General features: G+C 33.1%; 1 protein-coding gene across 3 annotated transcripts; it reads left to right on the forward strand.

Moving 5' to 3' along the window:
* Positions 1-12,845: 12,845 nt before the first annotated feature.
* LOC145000708 (inactive poly [ADP-ribose] polymerase RCD1-like) lies at positions 12,846-17,244 on the forward strand. Of its 3 annotated transcripts, none has more exons than XM_078959974.1 (8): positions 12,846-13,198; positions 13,971-14,086; positions 14,600-15,707; positions 16,061-16,302; positions 16,375-16,460; positions 16,525-16,692; positions 16,774-16,869; positions 16,961-17,244. In XM_078959974.1, the coding sequence occupies exons 3-8, from the start codon at positions 14,704-14,706 to the stop codon at positions 17,012-17,014; spliced, it is 1,650 nt and encodes a 549-aa protein (XP_078816100.1). In that variant the 5' UTR covers positions 12,846-13,198; positions 13,971-14,086; positions 14,600-14,703; the 3' UTR covers positions 17,015-17,244. The 3 variants fall into 3 exon arrangements, with proteins under 3 accessions (XP_078816100.1, XP_078816101.1, XP_078816099.1); XM_078959975.1 differs by having other exon boundaries at positions 13,976-14,086; XM_078959973.1 differs by having other exon boundaries at positions 14,009-14,086.
* The last annotated feature ends 285 nt before the right edge of the window (positions 17,245-17,529 follow it).

Raw genomic sequence — 17,529 nt, forward strand, 5'->3', positions numbered from 1 at the left:
AACAATTTTTCCAACAGTACTCTACAGATGTATATGAATAATGGTACTTGTATACTTGCTATGCATTATTTACTTGTACGGAGATATGTATGAAGAGAGCTCTAACGTACAACTCATCTATCTTCTTCCTGTCTGGGAAATCATATGCTTAAAAATCATGTGGGTTTGGGTTGGTAATGACAATTTGAGATGAGAGAGATCATGCTCAAAGTCTTGTCCCATTTGTGAGGCTACACATATCAATTATAAACTATAGATTACAGAATATAATCAAAGATCGGATTTCTGTAAAATAATGCCATATTTTATCATTTTTCTCTTATCTAGTTATGTCGTTATTGTTGAGAATAAAGGTTTATAACTTTGATACATTTTTAACACAAATAAGATCCAAAAGGTATAATAAATAAAACTTTATTTGAAGGATGAATGATACTTTTTCAGGAAGTCCTTGTTGTACCATAGTCAAAGGTGCAACAATGGTACATCTTACCAAGGATGAGTGAGGAAACATTTGCGTTCCCTCCTTTGAATGATGACACCAGATTCAAACACCACGTTGGTTCAAATGTATTTTAGGGTTAGGGTCATATACTAATCAAAAACACAAGCAAAGGATTGTTTATGTTCGATTGTTTAAGTTAGCCGAACAAATTAACAAACACAAATGAGCAAACAAACAAATTTTCTTGTTCATGTTCATTTGTTAACGAATTACATTGTTAATGTTTTGTTCTTTATGTTTATGAACTTGCTAAACATAATTGAAAATATATGAACATAAACAAACATATAATATCGTAATGTAATCGAACACAATTTAACACAAAATGAACTAAAATAACTAACATAAATGAAGGTTTGAAACATAACCATGTGTAATAGTATGACCAAACAAACAAACATATAATATCATATATTAATGATATGTATAGCCCTCATGTATAAAATACGGTATTATAGAGCTAACCACTTAAGGTCCTTTAAGTTATATTGGTTTAATAAAATGGATTAAACCATTTACTAATGAGTTTCTAGTTTAGTTTACTCAATGTTCTATTGTTTGGACGACTACTAAAAGTAATGAAACTTTGTACTTTGACGCCTCACTTGATACTGATGTGAGTTTTGTATATAATTGTATGTTTTATTTATTATTGTCAGGTACTTTACAAATGTACTCTGTATAAATAATTTTGATTCAGTATATTGCTATCACCCCATTAGGAATGGCAATGGGGCGGGTTCGGGGCGGGGCATGGATTCCCAAACCCGTCCCGATAACTTTCGGGTATCTTATCGGGGCGCCCCATTGGGTTTTGGGTTTCCCCGTCGGGTTTCGGGTATCTTATCGGGTTTACAACAACTGATAACGAAATCTTTATTCTCTTTTAGGGTACCCTAATGTCTTATAAAATATACATGTTCTAGCAACTCTTTTAAATTAAAAACATGATGCATCACTTTAATAAAATAAACTGAATGTTATATAAAAAATTATTTGATTTAAGTTTTGTTTAATACGTCAAAACACATAAAAATGATCATTAACATCAGATTGTTAATAACTAAAAAATTGTCCATGATAAGTATTTTATATTTGAACGTGTACAATTAACAGCAAAATTTTGTGAACATATTATATATATATATATATATATATATATATATATATATATATATATATAATCGGGGCGGGGCGGGTCGGGGCGAGGATAACCCACTCCCTGCCCCGAACCCGATAAAAAACCCGATAAAAACCCGTTACCCGACCCGAAATGATCGGGTTTCGGGTTTCCCCGTCGGGTTCGGGTTTTTTTGTCATCCCTACACCCCATGCTTACTAACCCTGGTACGTGTAATCGTACTGGTATTAACGCAAACCCAGAAAGATATATTATTATGTTTTATCACTTCGTGTTTGCTAACCCCAGTACGTGTAATCGTACCGGTGTTAACGCAAACCCGGAAAGATATATTATTATGTTTTATCACCTCGTGCCTGCTAACCCCGGTACGTGTAATCGTACTGGTGTTAACGTAAACTTGAAAAGATATATTAACACCTTAATGTGTTACAAACAATGAGTTAAGGATACGATGTCTTCCTAGAGTACTAGGAACATCGTATAAGTGTGTAATTCTTGAATTGTTCGTCTGTTATTGTTATAGTGTGTTCCTCCCTGTACTTGTTATAGTATGCTCCTCCCTGTAATTGTTATAGTATGGTCCTCCCTGTACTTGTAATAGTATGTTCCTCCGTGTACTTGTAATAGTGTATTCCTTTTGTACTTGTTATAGTATGTTCCACCCTGTACTTGTTATAGTATGCTTTGAGCCCCTAAACTATACCTATTATAGTTTACTAGTATGTTTACTTGAATTGGTACTGACTTGAAGAAAAGACTCATTTTATCTACTAAGTTATGATTATGCTTTAAAAATAAAGTTTTGTAAACTATAAAGTAACATAACTTTAAAAGAGTTTTTGAAACGTTTTGATCACTTAATAATACATAAGCAATCCTTTAAAAGATGTTTATAGCAAAACATTTACACAATTTACATTGTGTTCAACTTGTATCCTCCCCCCCCCCCCCTAAAAGCATTGAAAACAAATAAAAGATTGGTTATAGGGGTATGAACTCACCTTATGTGGGTGATTCAAACGAATATGCGCGTAAGGATGAGAAGTTCCACGAATGAAGTCCCGAGACACAAAAGAGTCATAAATGACATATAAAGGCATATTGTGGCATGAATATAGTGTTTAGAAGCAACTACGTGCAAGAAAACACCCTTGTGGACTAGGAAACTCTTGGACTAAGTGTTAGAATCACATGTGATTCATGTAAGGGGTGTGTACGACCACAATGAGGAGTGTGCGGCCATGGGTGTGCGGTCATAGAGTGTACGACCGTACACTCATGGTAAAAAGTGCACAAAAGTGTGTTTGAATGGTAGGGAAGCTTGTGGGACTATTGCTCAGCAAGAATCGGAACTAGACTCTCACTTTGGAGGCCCTTTTGGGGTGTTTTGAGGGGTATACAGCCGTAGACTCCTTTGTTTCCAGAGGAATAATTGCGTACTCATCGGCCACACACTTCCAAAGCTGGGACATATGAAATGTAACGCCTATTTCATGATACGTATTTATTTATAATTTATTCACTTTTGTAGAGCTACTTGACGAGTTGGGAGCCCTAGACTCGTCGAGTAGAAACAAGATTGGACGTGGGTTTTTAAGCAATCTACTCGATGAGTTAAGAGCCCTCAACTCGGCGAGTAGGTCTGCCGGAATGAAACCCTAATTTCGGGGTTATGGTCTCATCTCCAGCCTCCAAGTCCCAAACCTTAATCCACGAAACCCTAAAGCTTTGTGTGAGTGTGTGAGCCATTTTTTAGTAATATTTGCATGTTCTTGAAGCTTGAAGACGAAGAATGAACTAGATGGTTCAAGGAGAAGATAGTAGATCCAGAGACTTCCTTCCATCCTCATCATTTTCTGGTAATCAAATCTCTAACTTGGTTATTAGTTCACTAGATCTCCTTATTTCCATTTTGAGGGTTTTGGTTCAAGAATCTTGATCTTGGAGACATGAACGTCCCAAGTGAGTATGCTTTCAGATCTGAAATCATGGAGGGTTTTCATGCCATAAATGTGTAAACTTTATGACCATTAAAGCCCCATGCAGGCCATAGAGTGTCATTTTGGCCTTTTAAGCTCCAAAAGGCCATGCATGGAGTGAAAGGTGGAAGCTTTACGTGTTCATGGAGTGTTTAGGGTCCAGATCTATGTTAGTATGTGTTAGCTTGGAGTAGTTTTGCTATTGGACCAAGATTGTGACAACCCGAAATTTTCTTTTGGTCAAACCCTAAAAGTCAACCACTCCGTATCATAAATTAATATCATTATTTCTTATTTTTAAGAAATATAAAGCTCGTTTGATTATTTTAATATTATTTTTAAACGAACGGGTGAAAGAAAGTGTCGTCTCGGGTTTTGATTTTTGAAAACCGCAAACACTTCACGTATTAGAAACACCCGACCAAACTTTTATGTTTTGGGTTTAGAATTCACCCAAAAACCATGAACTCATACATATGTATGAGTTTACTCCCCAAAAACTAGTCATTTGTGTTTACTCCCCAATAGTCAAAAGAGTAAACTCCAAAAACTCTCTCAAGTATCATCCAAGATTTAATTCCAAATCTTCAATCATGTAAGTGTTCTAACCATTTCAAGTTAGTAAAACACTTAATCTAGTGTTTGTCCATCTATTCATCCATTCAATTCCGGTTTTTGTTTAGATTTTCCAAAACACCAAGAACACATACTAAGTGTTCTTGGCCTTTTAGCTCAAATCAAGCCTTCTACTAGTAAGTGCTTCCATCCTTGAGTAATTCTAAGCTAGTATTACATTTAAACACCAAGAAAATAAGTCAAGAACACAAGGTAAAGGGTGTTCACGGTCCAAGAAGGCTACTCTTTATACTAATAGAAATCATAGGGATTTGCTAGGGTATTCAAATGCTTTCAACTGCTTTCAAACATATCATACTTATACAATCTTTTTCCAAAGGTTTACAAGTCATTGCTTTACAGTTTTACAAATCAAAGACACATTAATACTTATGAATTCACTAACTTTTTGGCTGATACTCGCTTTCAAAATAACTTGTATTCCCAGGTCACAAATAGACAGGTATGACGACCAGGTTTTGTGAAGACAGAGCAGTTTAGACTCGTCTTATATTTTGATGATTCATTATGTTGTCTCATTTTATGAAAGAACACAATTGTAATTAAAATTATACTATTAATGCAATAGATGATGTTGTTGTTTGTTTACTACTTTGCATTGTTGTGATACATTACATGACATCCTCCGCCCCAGAACGTTTTCGCCGTTCTCGGTTTTGGGGTGTGAGATGGTCTCTTTCATCTTACAGATAGATATGAAATATTTTATATACACTTCGTGCTATGTGTATATATTATCCATATACTTACTATTTATGCTGGATGAACGATTTTATACAAGTTTTAAATTATTTAAAGTGTATACGTATTTTATATCTACAAATATGTTGGGTATAACATGGGTAGATGAATGATGAGAGATAAAAGATGATATGAGTGATCATTGGTAGCTGTTGACTTGGTGCCTATTGAATAAATGATGGTAGCTATGGACTTAGTACCTGATAGATAAATGTTGGTAGCTATGGACTTAGTACCTAAACACTGGTAGATATGGATTTAGTACCCGATGAATGAACTTTAGCAACTATGGAATTAGTGCTTTACGAACGAGCATTGGCAGCTATGGACTTAGTGTCAGTCCTATAACCCTGGAAGCAAAGGACTTCATAATGAACGAATGCAGGATAAATGACTCTTAGGGTAGACTCTTAAGAGTAAGAAAGATAATGGGGATGGGTAATTGGGTTGATTGTTTAAACATAATAATTATATTATTGTGGATTGAAAATCCTATGTACTCACCAGGTTTCCCAACCTGACCCACTCAGTTTATTCATATCATAGGTGTTGATATGAAGTCACATTACACTGAGAGATCAAGGAGATATAAATCACTAGTGATAATGAATGTAAGTTATGTTTATGTTTATGTTTCTGTATTGATGATGACATCCCAAATGTTTTAAAATGAATAAAAATATTTTTCTTCGGAAATGCTTTGATAACGTATTTATCATGTTTTACTGTGAACAAATTTCGCAACGTTTTTATTAAAAGAGATACTCTGATTTTTATAAAGCATAAACAAAATCGGTCTTTTCTGATCGTGAAAATGGAGATGTCACAAGCTATTAGTTAGATATTTATGAGTGCATATTTGTATTTATCTATAATATTTGATGTATATTCCTTCCTGTATTATATGAATTCTCTTGTATATGTTTGATAGCAATATATACAGACTGAAAACAAATTCAATAATCATTATTAAAGGCTACAACGTCATTTTCCATTGTTATGACATAAAAAATATCATGAAATATAGTTGCCGACTGCGAGAGGGCCTTCTTGTTGTTAACCATAAATCTGTTTAACGTGCTTATTAATTTATTATTCATGTTATAACAAGTGAAACTCATATTTCTTTAAAAAATAAAGTTTAAATGTATGATAAAGCATAAAATGAGAAGATACTCACGAATGTATGTGAGGTGATGTGTTTGAACTTAGTCCTACAAACACATTATGATCCTATAGTATCTATATGTGAATGCAATTTATAAAAAATAAAAACAAAAAATAACTCTTCAAATATATAAATTTTATTATACGACAGAAGCTCACATTATTCAATATGGGGGCCTCTCACTAAACTTTTTATGAACCTTTTGTGATGAAAACAAAAGTATAGTCAATATCCAAACACATTGTGACATTGCCATGTGTTACCTCATTCCAATGGCCAGGCCATTCGACCCAAACCACATACCCATAATCTGATTAATCATGACTCTGCACAAACCACATACTCGTTACGACATGAATCCGAAATATAAAATATTGATGTATATGATTTGTCCTGTAAAATTACCGATATTACAACATTTATTTCGATGTAAAAAAAAAAAAATACAATGTTTATTAAGAACACTTTATTCACAAATCACAAGTTTATCATCTGTTGCTAAAATGTGTCTGATTCTAATATGAGACTTCGGTGTAAAAGATTTTGAAATACTAAGGTTGCGTTTAGTTACGGAAAAACAATTTTCATTTTCCGTTTTTTGTTTTTCCTTTTCGATTTTCGTTTTCCGTTTTCATTTTTCATTGAAAAATTTAGAGAACGCGTTTAGTTAAACTTATTCATTTTTCATTTTCAGTTTTAGAAAATTAGAAAACGTGTTTAAATGTCTATTTTTCTATCGGTTTTCATTTTTAAAAAACGGTAGTGGTAGTAGGGTGTGGGTGGGGGTGGTGACGGTAGCGGGTCGGCAGCGATGGTGGTGATGACAGGCGATGGTGGTGGCGGCGTCAATTTTATCAGTGGTGGTGATGGTGGTGGTGCTAGTGACGGGTTAGTGGTGGTGGTGGTGATGGTAGGTCGATGATTGTTGTGGTGGTGTTCGGTGGGTGGGGGTGCGAGTGTGTGTTTGTGTGTGTATGTGTGTTTGTGGGGGTAGGTGTAGGTTTGTGTGTGTGTGGGTGTGTGTGTCTATGAGGGTGGGGGTAGGTGTGGGTGTGTGTGTGGGTGTGTGGGTATGTACGTGTGTGTGTATGGGTGGGTATGTATGTGTGTGTGTTTGTGGGTTGGTGTGTATGTGTGTGTGTTTGTGGGTGTGTGTGTGTGTGTGGGTGGGTGTGTATGTGTGTGTGTGTGGGGGGTGGGTGGGTATGTATGTGTAAGTGTGTGTGTGTGTGTGGGTTGGTGTGTGCATGTGTATGTTGGTGGGTGTGTGTGGGTAGGTATGTATGTGTGTGTGTTTGTGGGTGTGTGTGTGGATGGGTATGTATGTGTGTGTGTGTGGGTTGGTGTGTGTGTGTGTGTGTGCGGGTGGGTGTGTGTGTGGGTGGGTATGTATGTGTGTGGGGGGGTTGGTGTGTGTGTGTGGGTCGGTGTGTGTGTTTATGTGTGTGTGTTTGTGGGTTGATGTGTGTGTGTGCGGGTGTGTGTGTGGGGGTGGGTATATATGTGTGTGTGTGTGGGTGAGGGGTGTTAAGGTGGGGGTAGATAAAAGTGGATGAGGTGAAATGGGTGTGTGTTTATAGAAAAATTTTGGAATTAGAAAAATATGGAAAACAATGATTATCAGTTTTCCAAAATTTTCCAACTTGTTTGTAATTTTAGAAAACGGAAAATTTTCATTTTCCGTGAAAAATTTAGAAAAATAGACGAACTAAACGCGTTTTCAAAATTCTCATTTTTCTTGGAAATTTTTTCTGGAAAACGGCTCATTTTTCCGCAACTAAACGCACCCTAAATATTTTGATGATTTTGAATGCAGGATCAGCAAGGGCTATTAGCTCAGCTGGTTAGAGCGCCGTGCTAATAAGGTGAAGGTCGCAGGTACGAGACCTGCATGTGCCATATTTTCAGGCTTTGTTTTTATTTCAACTCCTTCACTTAGTTATAGGATGGAAAATATCATCCTTAAACAAAAAAATGGAAATGAATTCTTTAGGCCGTAAGGGACAAGTTCGTGGTCTAAGTGACCATGACCGTGCACACCATCCGTGTGGTTCGTAGGCGTTCGTTCTCCGACAATGAATGGAAACGGCCAATTTGATCTCTTTTATTATTATTTTTTATTTTATCTTTCTAACAACATTAAACTTCTTCTATAAATACCACACTTATTCATTTATGTTTACTTACACAATTTTTTTCTTTTCTTCTCATAATCACACACTTCTTTTGCTTGATAAATTCAAAACCAATGGTTTCTAAAAGGATGAATTTGTCAGAAAATTAAGAAGAGAACTTAGCATTAGCATGGGTAGCTGTTTCAAAAGACTCAGAAATGCCTCCAAAGTCGTAGTCTTAATGAAATAGTTTCGAAGTTTTGCGACATGAGGGTTAAATGCCTTGAATTCAGTGACATTTATAACTTTGTTATAAACAACGTAGACGAATGCAACCCGTTTGCTATGACCGTGCACCAATATGAAAACACGAAACACATACCGTTTAAACAGGTCAAAGCTTGACGAAAATTAAGAGAGTCCCAAAATTTTAGTCATTAAAAATAAGGTTTAAAAACTAGTTTAAGTTGTTTGTGGTTGCATTTTTATGTTTTTTTATTATTATCTTTTTTATTTTATGTTGTGTATTTTAAATTAATATAATATTTGTTTCATCAAATAAAAAAACTATTTTTTAACAAATATGTTTTATTGTGTTTTTAAATTAAATTTAAATAAAAAAAAATATATGTTTTATTGTGTTTCAATGTATTTTAAAATTAAATTTAAATAAAAAAAATAAAAAATAGTGGTGTGTTTAGTGGTAGGTATCCCATGATTAGTGGTAGGGAGTGTAATGATAATGTGACACCCACCACTATAGTGATTAGTGTGGGTATAACGAATACCCACAAAACATTAACTAAAAATGGCATTCCGTACATTTTCCCGGGTGGTTGCGTAGGCATAAAATATGTTTATCTTAAATGGAATCGGACTCAATTCACCATTTGATCCAAGTCACTAGCATTCGTCCATGTAGGTTGCAGTTTCATAATCATTTTTTGTATATATATTTGTGCGTTCTCATTTATTCAATATTGATTTTTTTTTTTTTTTTTTTTTTTTTGTAGAATTAAAAATTGATATATGGAACATAGCCCAGGTTGCTACAATTGATGATTGCAAAAATATTTGATAAATAAGAAAGCTTATCTAATATATATATATATATATATATATATATATATATATATATATATATATATATATATATATATATATATATATATATATATATATATATAACTGATATCTAGAACATGGAACATAGCTGAGGTTGATACAATCGATGATTGCAAAAATATTCGATAAATAAGAAGATAATGATGAAGACAACGACGCATTAATCTATGAAAGTTGCAACCTTAATATCTTGAAGGATTTTACACTTATACTAAATGGTAAGTTTGTTTGTGGCTCTAATTATATTCGATATTATATTTCTATATCTTACAAAACAATTCAAATGTCCTTGGGTTTACAACAAATATATCTCATTGGGGTAGTTTTGGGCAGCAAACTATTATTGTGATAGAAAATAGTGCACGATTAAGTTTTATTGATGTAAAAATATTTATATAAAATTTCCAACATTGATCCTTTTAGTTTGTCCTTGTGCGGCTTACGTTATTGTCTTGTTAAACATCAATATATCTTAGTTTGGCATGCATGTTAACTTTTTGATAAGAAGCATCAACTAAAATTGATTGTTTATGGGATCGAGTTCTCGTAAACATTGTTATATTTTCATCACCATCAGACTTTCCTGACATAATGCTTGATATTGCTATTTAAGGGTAGTTTATATATGTATATTTTGGTTAATTAACAATTCATTTGTGACTTTGACTTGTTCACATATTGAACGTAGATTTTAAGGCCAGAACTGGAGCAGATCAAGTAGGAGATGCAAGATAAGGATGTATCGAAATATTGTTATGCTTTTTGGTAAAGTTATTATGATGCGAAGTGGAATGGATTTAAGTTGTGATGTTTATGCATGTATAAGCAAATATGTCAAACAGCAAAAGCAAATTCAGTTATGGTAAATGTAGGATAGTGAAGTGCACCTGCAAGACTACAAAAGATTATGGGGCCAGCCACTGGAGGTCCATATGCGTCTAGTTTGTGAATTGGTTCAACTGAAGTCCGACTATAGGCTACACATAGTACGCTATATACTAACATTGACATCTAAAAATATATACATGGTAGAAAACGATGGAGTTGCGGGGATGGACAACTTATATGGTGGAAGAAGTACTGACAGATGGAGGAAGACACCAGTGGATGTCGAAGCAATCGAGGCAAAAAATGATGGAAGGAAGAAGCGATGTATCCTTAGGGTTAAAAAAGGAAATGATTGTTAACTTATTCGATCAACATCGTTTTTAAAAGGATTGGGTAAGAGGCTTTAGGAACTGATACGAGGCTAAAGTGTTGGTATCAAACACTCTTACTAGACTGAATAAGAGACAACCTCTTAATTAACACATTAAAAGGTAAATTACATAGGGCCTTAGGCATAATGAATTATTCAAGCATTTTTAACTTATTGACGTACCTAAGAACATTATCTACGATCATACATACCAAAAAGTATCTATATAACTATAACTATTCCAATTCAAACAATTCCATGATTTTAGTGTACTCCATTTAAACTATAAATTATGTTTCTACAAAAAGTTAGAAGTGTATGTAATAAAGGTGTAAAATGGAGTTTGGTTTTAACCTTCATATAAAATGTATTTGTTTATTATGTTTTCGTTATAAACTGATATTTATTAATTAAATAAGAAGTTGTTATAATTTTTTAAGAAATTTATTTTCACCTACTCTTTTAATACATGTGTTGTTACTATTTAAGTCTGTATGCACACCATCTTGTACTGACGTAATATCCATTACTCATATAACCATTAAAAGTAAAGAAATATCCATTACTCATATAACCATTAAAAGTAAAGAAATACCTATAACACATAAGTTGTTGCTAACATAAGTAACATACAACAACAATACAATCTAAACCATAAAACAATTATCTATTACACAAATCACTTTCTTTAGATTCACAAGAACAATAATACATGAAAAAATTCTTTTTAAACTTCATCATTAGATGTTGAACGTGAATCTACAAGGTTAAATCTTTCTCTCACACCCCTTTAAAATACCTTATTTATCTAACTATAATTCTAAAATAATATTACTTTTTATTTAAAATTACAAAATAACACCTTAATATATGTACTTCTTTTACTTGTATATAACCTAAATCATTTTACCATCATCTATGAAACATATTATATAAATATTTGGTCGATCCTAAATATAGAATCTTATTTACTTAAAATTTTTTACGTAAAATTTTAGATCAGATGCATTGCACAAATAGAAAAACATCCCAACAAAAGAAAACCCATCCAAGTTAGCATTTACATCTAATAATTTATCATGCTACAATCAGAACCAAAACATCTCAAAATTAACGTGCATAGTTACGTTTCCATAACAAATATTTTCTATAAAAATTTAATTCCCAATTAGTTACATTATATTTATCAATACATATTGAATATTGATGAAATATATGATATAAATAGAAAAATATATGATTTTCTTATTGATATGGAAGGAACTATGTTAGGAATTTGATTTGCTAATTTAAACTTCAACATATTAAGAAATATATTTAGAACATCTATTGTAAATACACAAAATGCTCTTAGATTACATTTATTTCTTCAATTACATTTTATTCTACTTGTTAACGAGCAACGATTAGTTTAGAAAATCAACAACACATATCTAAGATAATTTTTTCAATTATAAAATTTATCAAAACACAATATTGTTTTATGATGAAATATATTATCACTTTAATCTTAAGGGCATGAGGAGATATGGGCTTGTTATTCAAAAATTGTATTTTTTTTTCAAATGTGAAAAAAATTGTTGATTGAAATGGTTGTGTAAATGATCGCCAATCTCTTAGGGTTCCTATGCTTTTATCCATGATATTATTAGTTTACGTTGGAGGAACATGTAGCTGTAGTAGTAAGGTTGAACATCACATATCAACCGAACATATTGCTAGGTTATGTTACTTCTCGTGATGCGCTAAGATTCATATACCATTGATTAGCCCAACACTTTGACACTACACGTTTGAAGCGATCTATCTTGTTACTATTGCTAGTCATTATACATTTTGTATATCTATTTACTTTCTTTATTATGTATGATGTATGCAAGCTTATTACCGACATTCCAATTCTAGTGAACATGAATATGCCAATAAGTAAGGTCTTGATGGTTTGTGTTATGGAGAAAAGCCCTCTCGATGCTCTAATGATCATACCGAGTTATAAATGAAACCATCTTCTTAACCTAAAATCGAACCCAAACTTCAATTTATATTCACACCGAGTTATAAACGAAACCATCTTCTTAACCTAAAATCGAACCCAAACTTCAATTTATATCGTGTTGAACACTAGATAATTATATTTAATATAAATTATTTTTTAATAGAATAAAAAAGTTGTATCCGAAGAGGACAAAATGATCCTTCCGATTTGACTTTCAAGCTTATCTTTAACCCTAGACTCCATGTGATATCATACGTTCCTTCCTTCCCCAATCTCCCCCTTCTTAGAAACCCCATTACGAATCTCGCCGACCTTTAATCTCTCTCATATTTTCTTTTTGGCCAAGCAAAAATCTTTCAACCAATTCACACCCATATATAAAAATCTCTCTATGAACGCCAAAGTCATCGCCTCTATAACGTCGCCGTCTCTTCCTCTTTTGCCCAAAACCCAACATTTTTGAGCCCTTCAGAGACGGCGACTGGAATAAACACCGATCGATCTATCAATTGATTGATCTGTTCATCAAATCCTAACTAAATTTGGTGATTTTACCCCAGGCTATATAGTTAATTTTCTGTTCTTTACAAGGGTAAGTTTATATTCGTGTTTGTTTCTGGGGTTTTAGGTGGATCGGTGTTAATTTTTTGCTTTTTAGTAGTATTTGAATGGATTTGTTGGTGTGCTCTTTGATTTCTGCAAAAGTACCTTTTTTCATTTTCATCGGAACTAAAATAGTTTTAATGTCAATCTGATATTTTTGAGGTCCGATGACAAAAGTTTATGTGAATTCGAAGTATATCCGTTTATCAGCTGTATGCCGATCATTTTTTTTTTTTTGATTTTGATCAAAGCGTATGATTTGAGATTTTGTAAAATTTGAATTTGTCTAGCGATTTGTCGTAATCAAACTCTTATTTCCAGGTTTTTGTTTCTATATTTCTCGATCTTTTGAAAATAAACAAGTGTGGGTTCACAAATGTATGAGAAAAAGGGTTTTCTTTGGAGAAGAGGTATACATGACTGAGAAGCAAACTGAATCGTGTGCCAAACTCAGCAGGATACAAACCTCTAAATTGTAATAAAAAATATTTTTGGAATCGTATTTTTTGAAAGGTTTTTCAAATTTACTTCTTGGTATATGCATTTATCCCCATATTTTTGCAGAATGAAAATAAGTCTTGTGGATTTTGAAGATAAAATGAAGCTTAGTTGTTCAAATGTGCACTCTTTTTTGAATGTGTATGCAAGCATGCATGAGTTTCTATCAAGTACATTCTTGATAGAAACATAAAGCTGAACTGATAATTTGATATGTGTGTATTTTCTTAGTTTTGATTTCTGATGAAAGATATATGTTTTAGTGTAGTATTTGATTAGAGGTGTAATTACTATATGATAGTATTAGGAATTTGTCGACATCAAGCAATGGTAGGAAGATGGCGGCATAATAATGAAGTGGAGATGATTTCTAAACATGGTATGATTTCAATAGTTGATGTTTATCTCTCTCTTTTTTTTTATTTTTCTTTTGTAGTTTTAAAGTTATTTTTTCTGTTTGACAAATAGTTATATGTATTTCTTGAAGTAGCTATTTAAACCATACATTTTTCAAATACTATTTTGATTTTTAACCAAGTATTCTAATGTATATTTGACTATAGTAAATCCATTGATTTCTGTTTTCTCTAGGTTTTTGTTTTCTTGATCTCACCTCTTGGTTTTATTTTCATAATTTATGTTTAAATGGTGCTAAAAGGTGGTGTTAGTGGTGGCAGATGGTGGTGTTAGTGGTGGTTGAAGAACATAAAGATCAATAACGAAGAAGATCAAGAAAATTAATCCAATAAAAATAAAGAAACAAATAACTGTTTATGAATGCCTATGCAATAGATATGTTTTCAACACATTTTGTTCAAACGATGTTTTTTTATACTTATACACCTCCTTAAATCGTTTACATGTTTTTTTTATTTCTGACCTTATTTTGCAGGATATGCAATTTCTTCATCACCTAGTTTTAGTAGAATGTACAAATTAGTTGACTTTTAGGTTGACCAGTGTAAATAGGATTAACCTTGTGTAGATAACAACAACATGGCATCAAAGGTAGTGAAAGTCTCAGCAAATGGTCGAAGAGTGATTCTTGATTCAAAGAGGAAAATTGGAACCCAAAATCAATTCAAAACTCAAATAGTCAACAGCAAGTCTTTGACTTTTAGGCCAACAATTCAAAAGCTTGGAAAGAGGAAAAGATCTACTGAATGCAAAAACAAATGTGGATCATGTTCAAGAAAAACTTTGCTCAAAAACTACTCAAATTTCATCAAGAGTGGACTACCACAACGTCTACTGTATTCCCAAGATGGTCAATGGGTTGACTTTTCAACAGAAGTCATTGACTTGGTCAAAGAAGATTTCCGTTCTAAGAAGGCTGCAATTGAAGTGAAGGTTAATGGGAGTCATTTCATGTTACAGATTTTGTACATGATTCAGATTGATTTGAAAACCGGGGCCCAAAAGCCGATTGCTTGGATTGATGATGGGGGTAATTGCGTCTTTCCGGAATCTCATTCCACCTGTCACGGGAATCATGATGATGTGGATCTTGCTGAGTCTTCTGTGACTCCTGAGATTAAGTTGCATTTGGAGATTGAGCTTAACAATAAGTTTGAGGAATGCATGGACGAGTCAAACGTGAAGAGGATCAAGGTTGACCAGGAAGGTCAAGGTGTAAATGACGAAAATGCCCCTCAAAAGAGCGATGAGTATGCATCCCCGATTTCTGAAACCATTTGTGGGAGTGTTGATGTTGAAACGGCTAGAAACATGTTTGTGATGGGAATTGGTCAAGATTTGAAAGTTGACATTTTTGATGTGAAGAAATGTTCCGGAAGTTTCATGGAAGCAAGACAGAAGCTTTTTCAGACACAGGTTGAGATCACACAAAAGCTTCGTGGAAAGGCGAATGTGGTGTATGCTTGGTGTGTAGCCAATGGGGATGCGCCATCTGGCGTTCTTTTTTATGCTCATAATGGGCCAAAGCTTGGGCCTTATGGTTATGGTGTCCACCTGGCAGCTGTTCAATCTGCCCACAAAAGGTTTCAATAGAGATCACAACTTTCTTGCTTTTTATCTTTCACTTGATCAATATTACATTTTTAGTCCCTGCGTTGGCTCAAATTTTTTTTTTTTTTCAAATTTGGTCCTCTTTTGAGGTTCTTGTAACCATTTGTACCCTGTTTCAAATAAATGACTATTTTTGGTCTATGATATTTGTAATTTGGTCCCAAAAATAGTAATTTTTCTGAAACCGGCAAAAAATGTTACAAAAAGCTCAAAGAAGGACCAAAATCGGCTATACTCAGGGACCAAAAAATGTAATTTGCTCTTTGATTAGTTAAGAGCTATGTTTAAATTGTTATATATATATATATATATATATTTTTTACAGTGCTATGATATGTGATGTTGACGAAAATGGGGTAAAACATATGGTATTATGTCGTGTGATTTTGGGGAATTCAGAGGTTGTTGAAAAAGGATCTAAACAGTTTCATGCAAGCGATCCATGTTTTGATACTGGAGTTGATGATTCACAAAATCCAAATTCTTATATAATCTGGAACATGGATGTCAACACACACATCTTCCCTGAATGTACAGTTGCTTTCAAGATGCCTCCAACACTCAATCGTAGGTTTCACTTCACCCCCTTCATCTTCTACCTTTTTGACAAATCTAACAACTTATTATTTATTTTTTTAGGGAATACTGTTGTTGAAGAAAGTAGGCTTGATATGTCAAGAGTCACTACAACTCATGATCAACATAATACCTCTTCGAGCACACCAGTAAGTTTCATTATTTTTTAATCATTCATATGACTTGGTTTTAATTATTAATTATTAATTTCAGGGGAAAAACTTCCCTCAGGAGAAGGTTCCTATTCCTAGTGTTGGTTCAAGCACAGCTAAAGATCCTAAATCACCATGGATGCCATTTTCTATGTTGTTTGAAGCAGTTTCTGCTAAAGTTGAACCTGATCATATGAGATTGGTGCATATTTTGTATGAATCTTTTAGGGTATGTTTTGTATTTTTTTGGTTTTTAAACTTTTTATACAAACGAAAGTGTTTTAAAATCTTTTTTGGTGGATATATTCAGGCGAAAAAAATGAGTCGAGAAGAGTTTATTAAGAAGCTTAGATCGGTTGTTGGGGATCAGATATTGAGGTCAACAATATCCAGCCTCCAATCCAAGGTTTGATTGACTTGACTTTTCATCTTACTTGGTTTGACCATTGACTTTTTTTTTTTTCCTTAATTTTTTTTTTTTTTTGATTTTTGTGTAGAATGTTTCGAATTCGGGAAGTGGGTCGGAAGTTAAAGATGGGCAAGAAGTTTGAAACAGGTTAAAAACTTGGTTCCCTTTTGATGTTATTTATTTATATATATATATATATATATATGTTGGGATGATTAAGCAAAGTAGATTGATGTTTTTGGTTCTAGTAGTTTCATTTAAAAAACTCTTAATGATATGTTGGTGTTTTTGGATATTGCTGTTTACCTATTTCAAAGGTATGATGTGTATGGAAGGATTTGTGATAGTAAAACGTGGATTGGTGCTTATTTACTTGTTTGGTTTTCACTTCATTTATTACTTTTTAGTTAACACCATGTAAATAGAAAGCATGAACAATGCCCAATGTTTACATGTCTTGTGTTTAACATGTTTATAGGCTGAAAAGAATCTAAGTTGCATTATTTCCGAGTATAACGTTTTAAGCATAATGAATTGAATTTATATCAATCTATGCGAACTATTTTATGTTAATATACCACCATGTTGAAAATTAGAAATTTTAGAAATGTAATTCTTGTTTTGAAAATAACAATATGGTGGCCCCGTTTAAATTAT

The sequence above is a fragment of the Lactuca saligna genome, chromosome 6 (assembly GCF_052625555.1).
Source record: "Lactuca saligna cultivar CGN05327 chromosome 6, ASM5262555v1, whole genome shotgun sequence".
Lineage (NCBI taxonomy): Eukaryota > Viridiplantae > Streptophyta > Magnoliopsida > Asterales > Asteraceae > Lactuca > Lactuca saligna.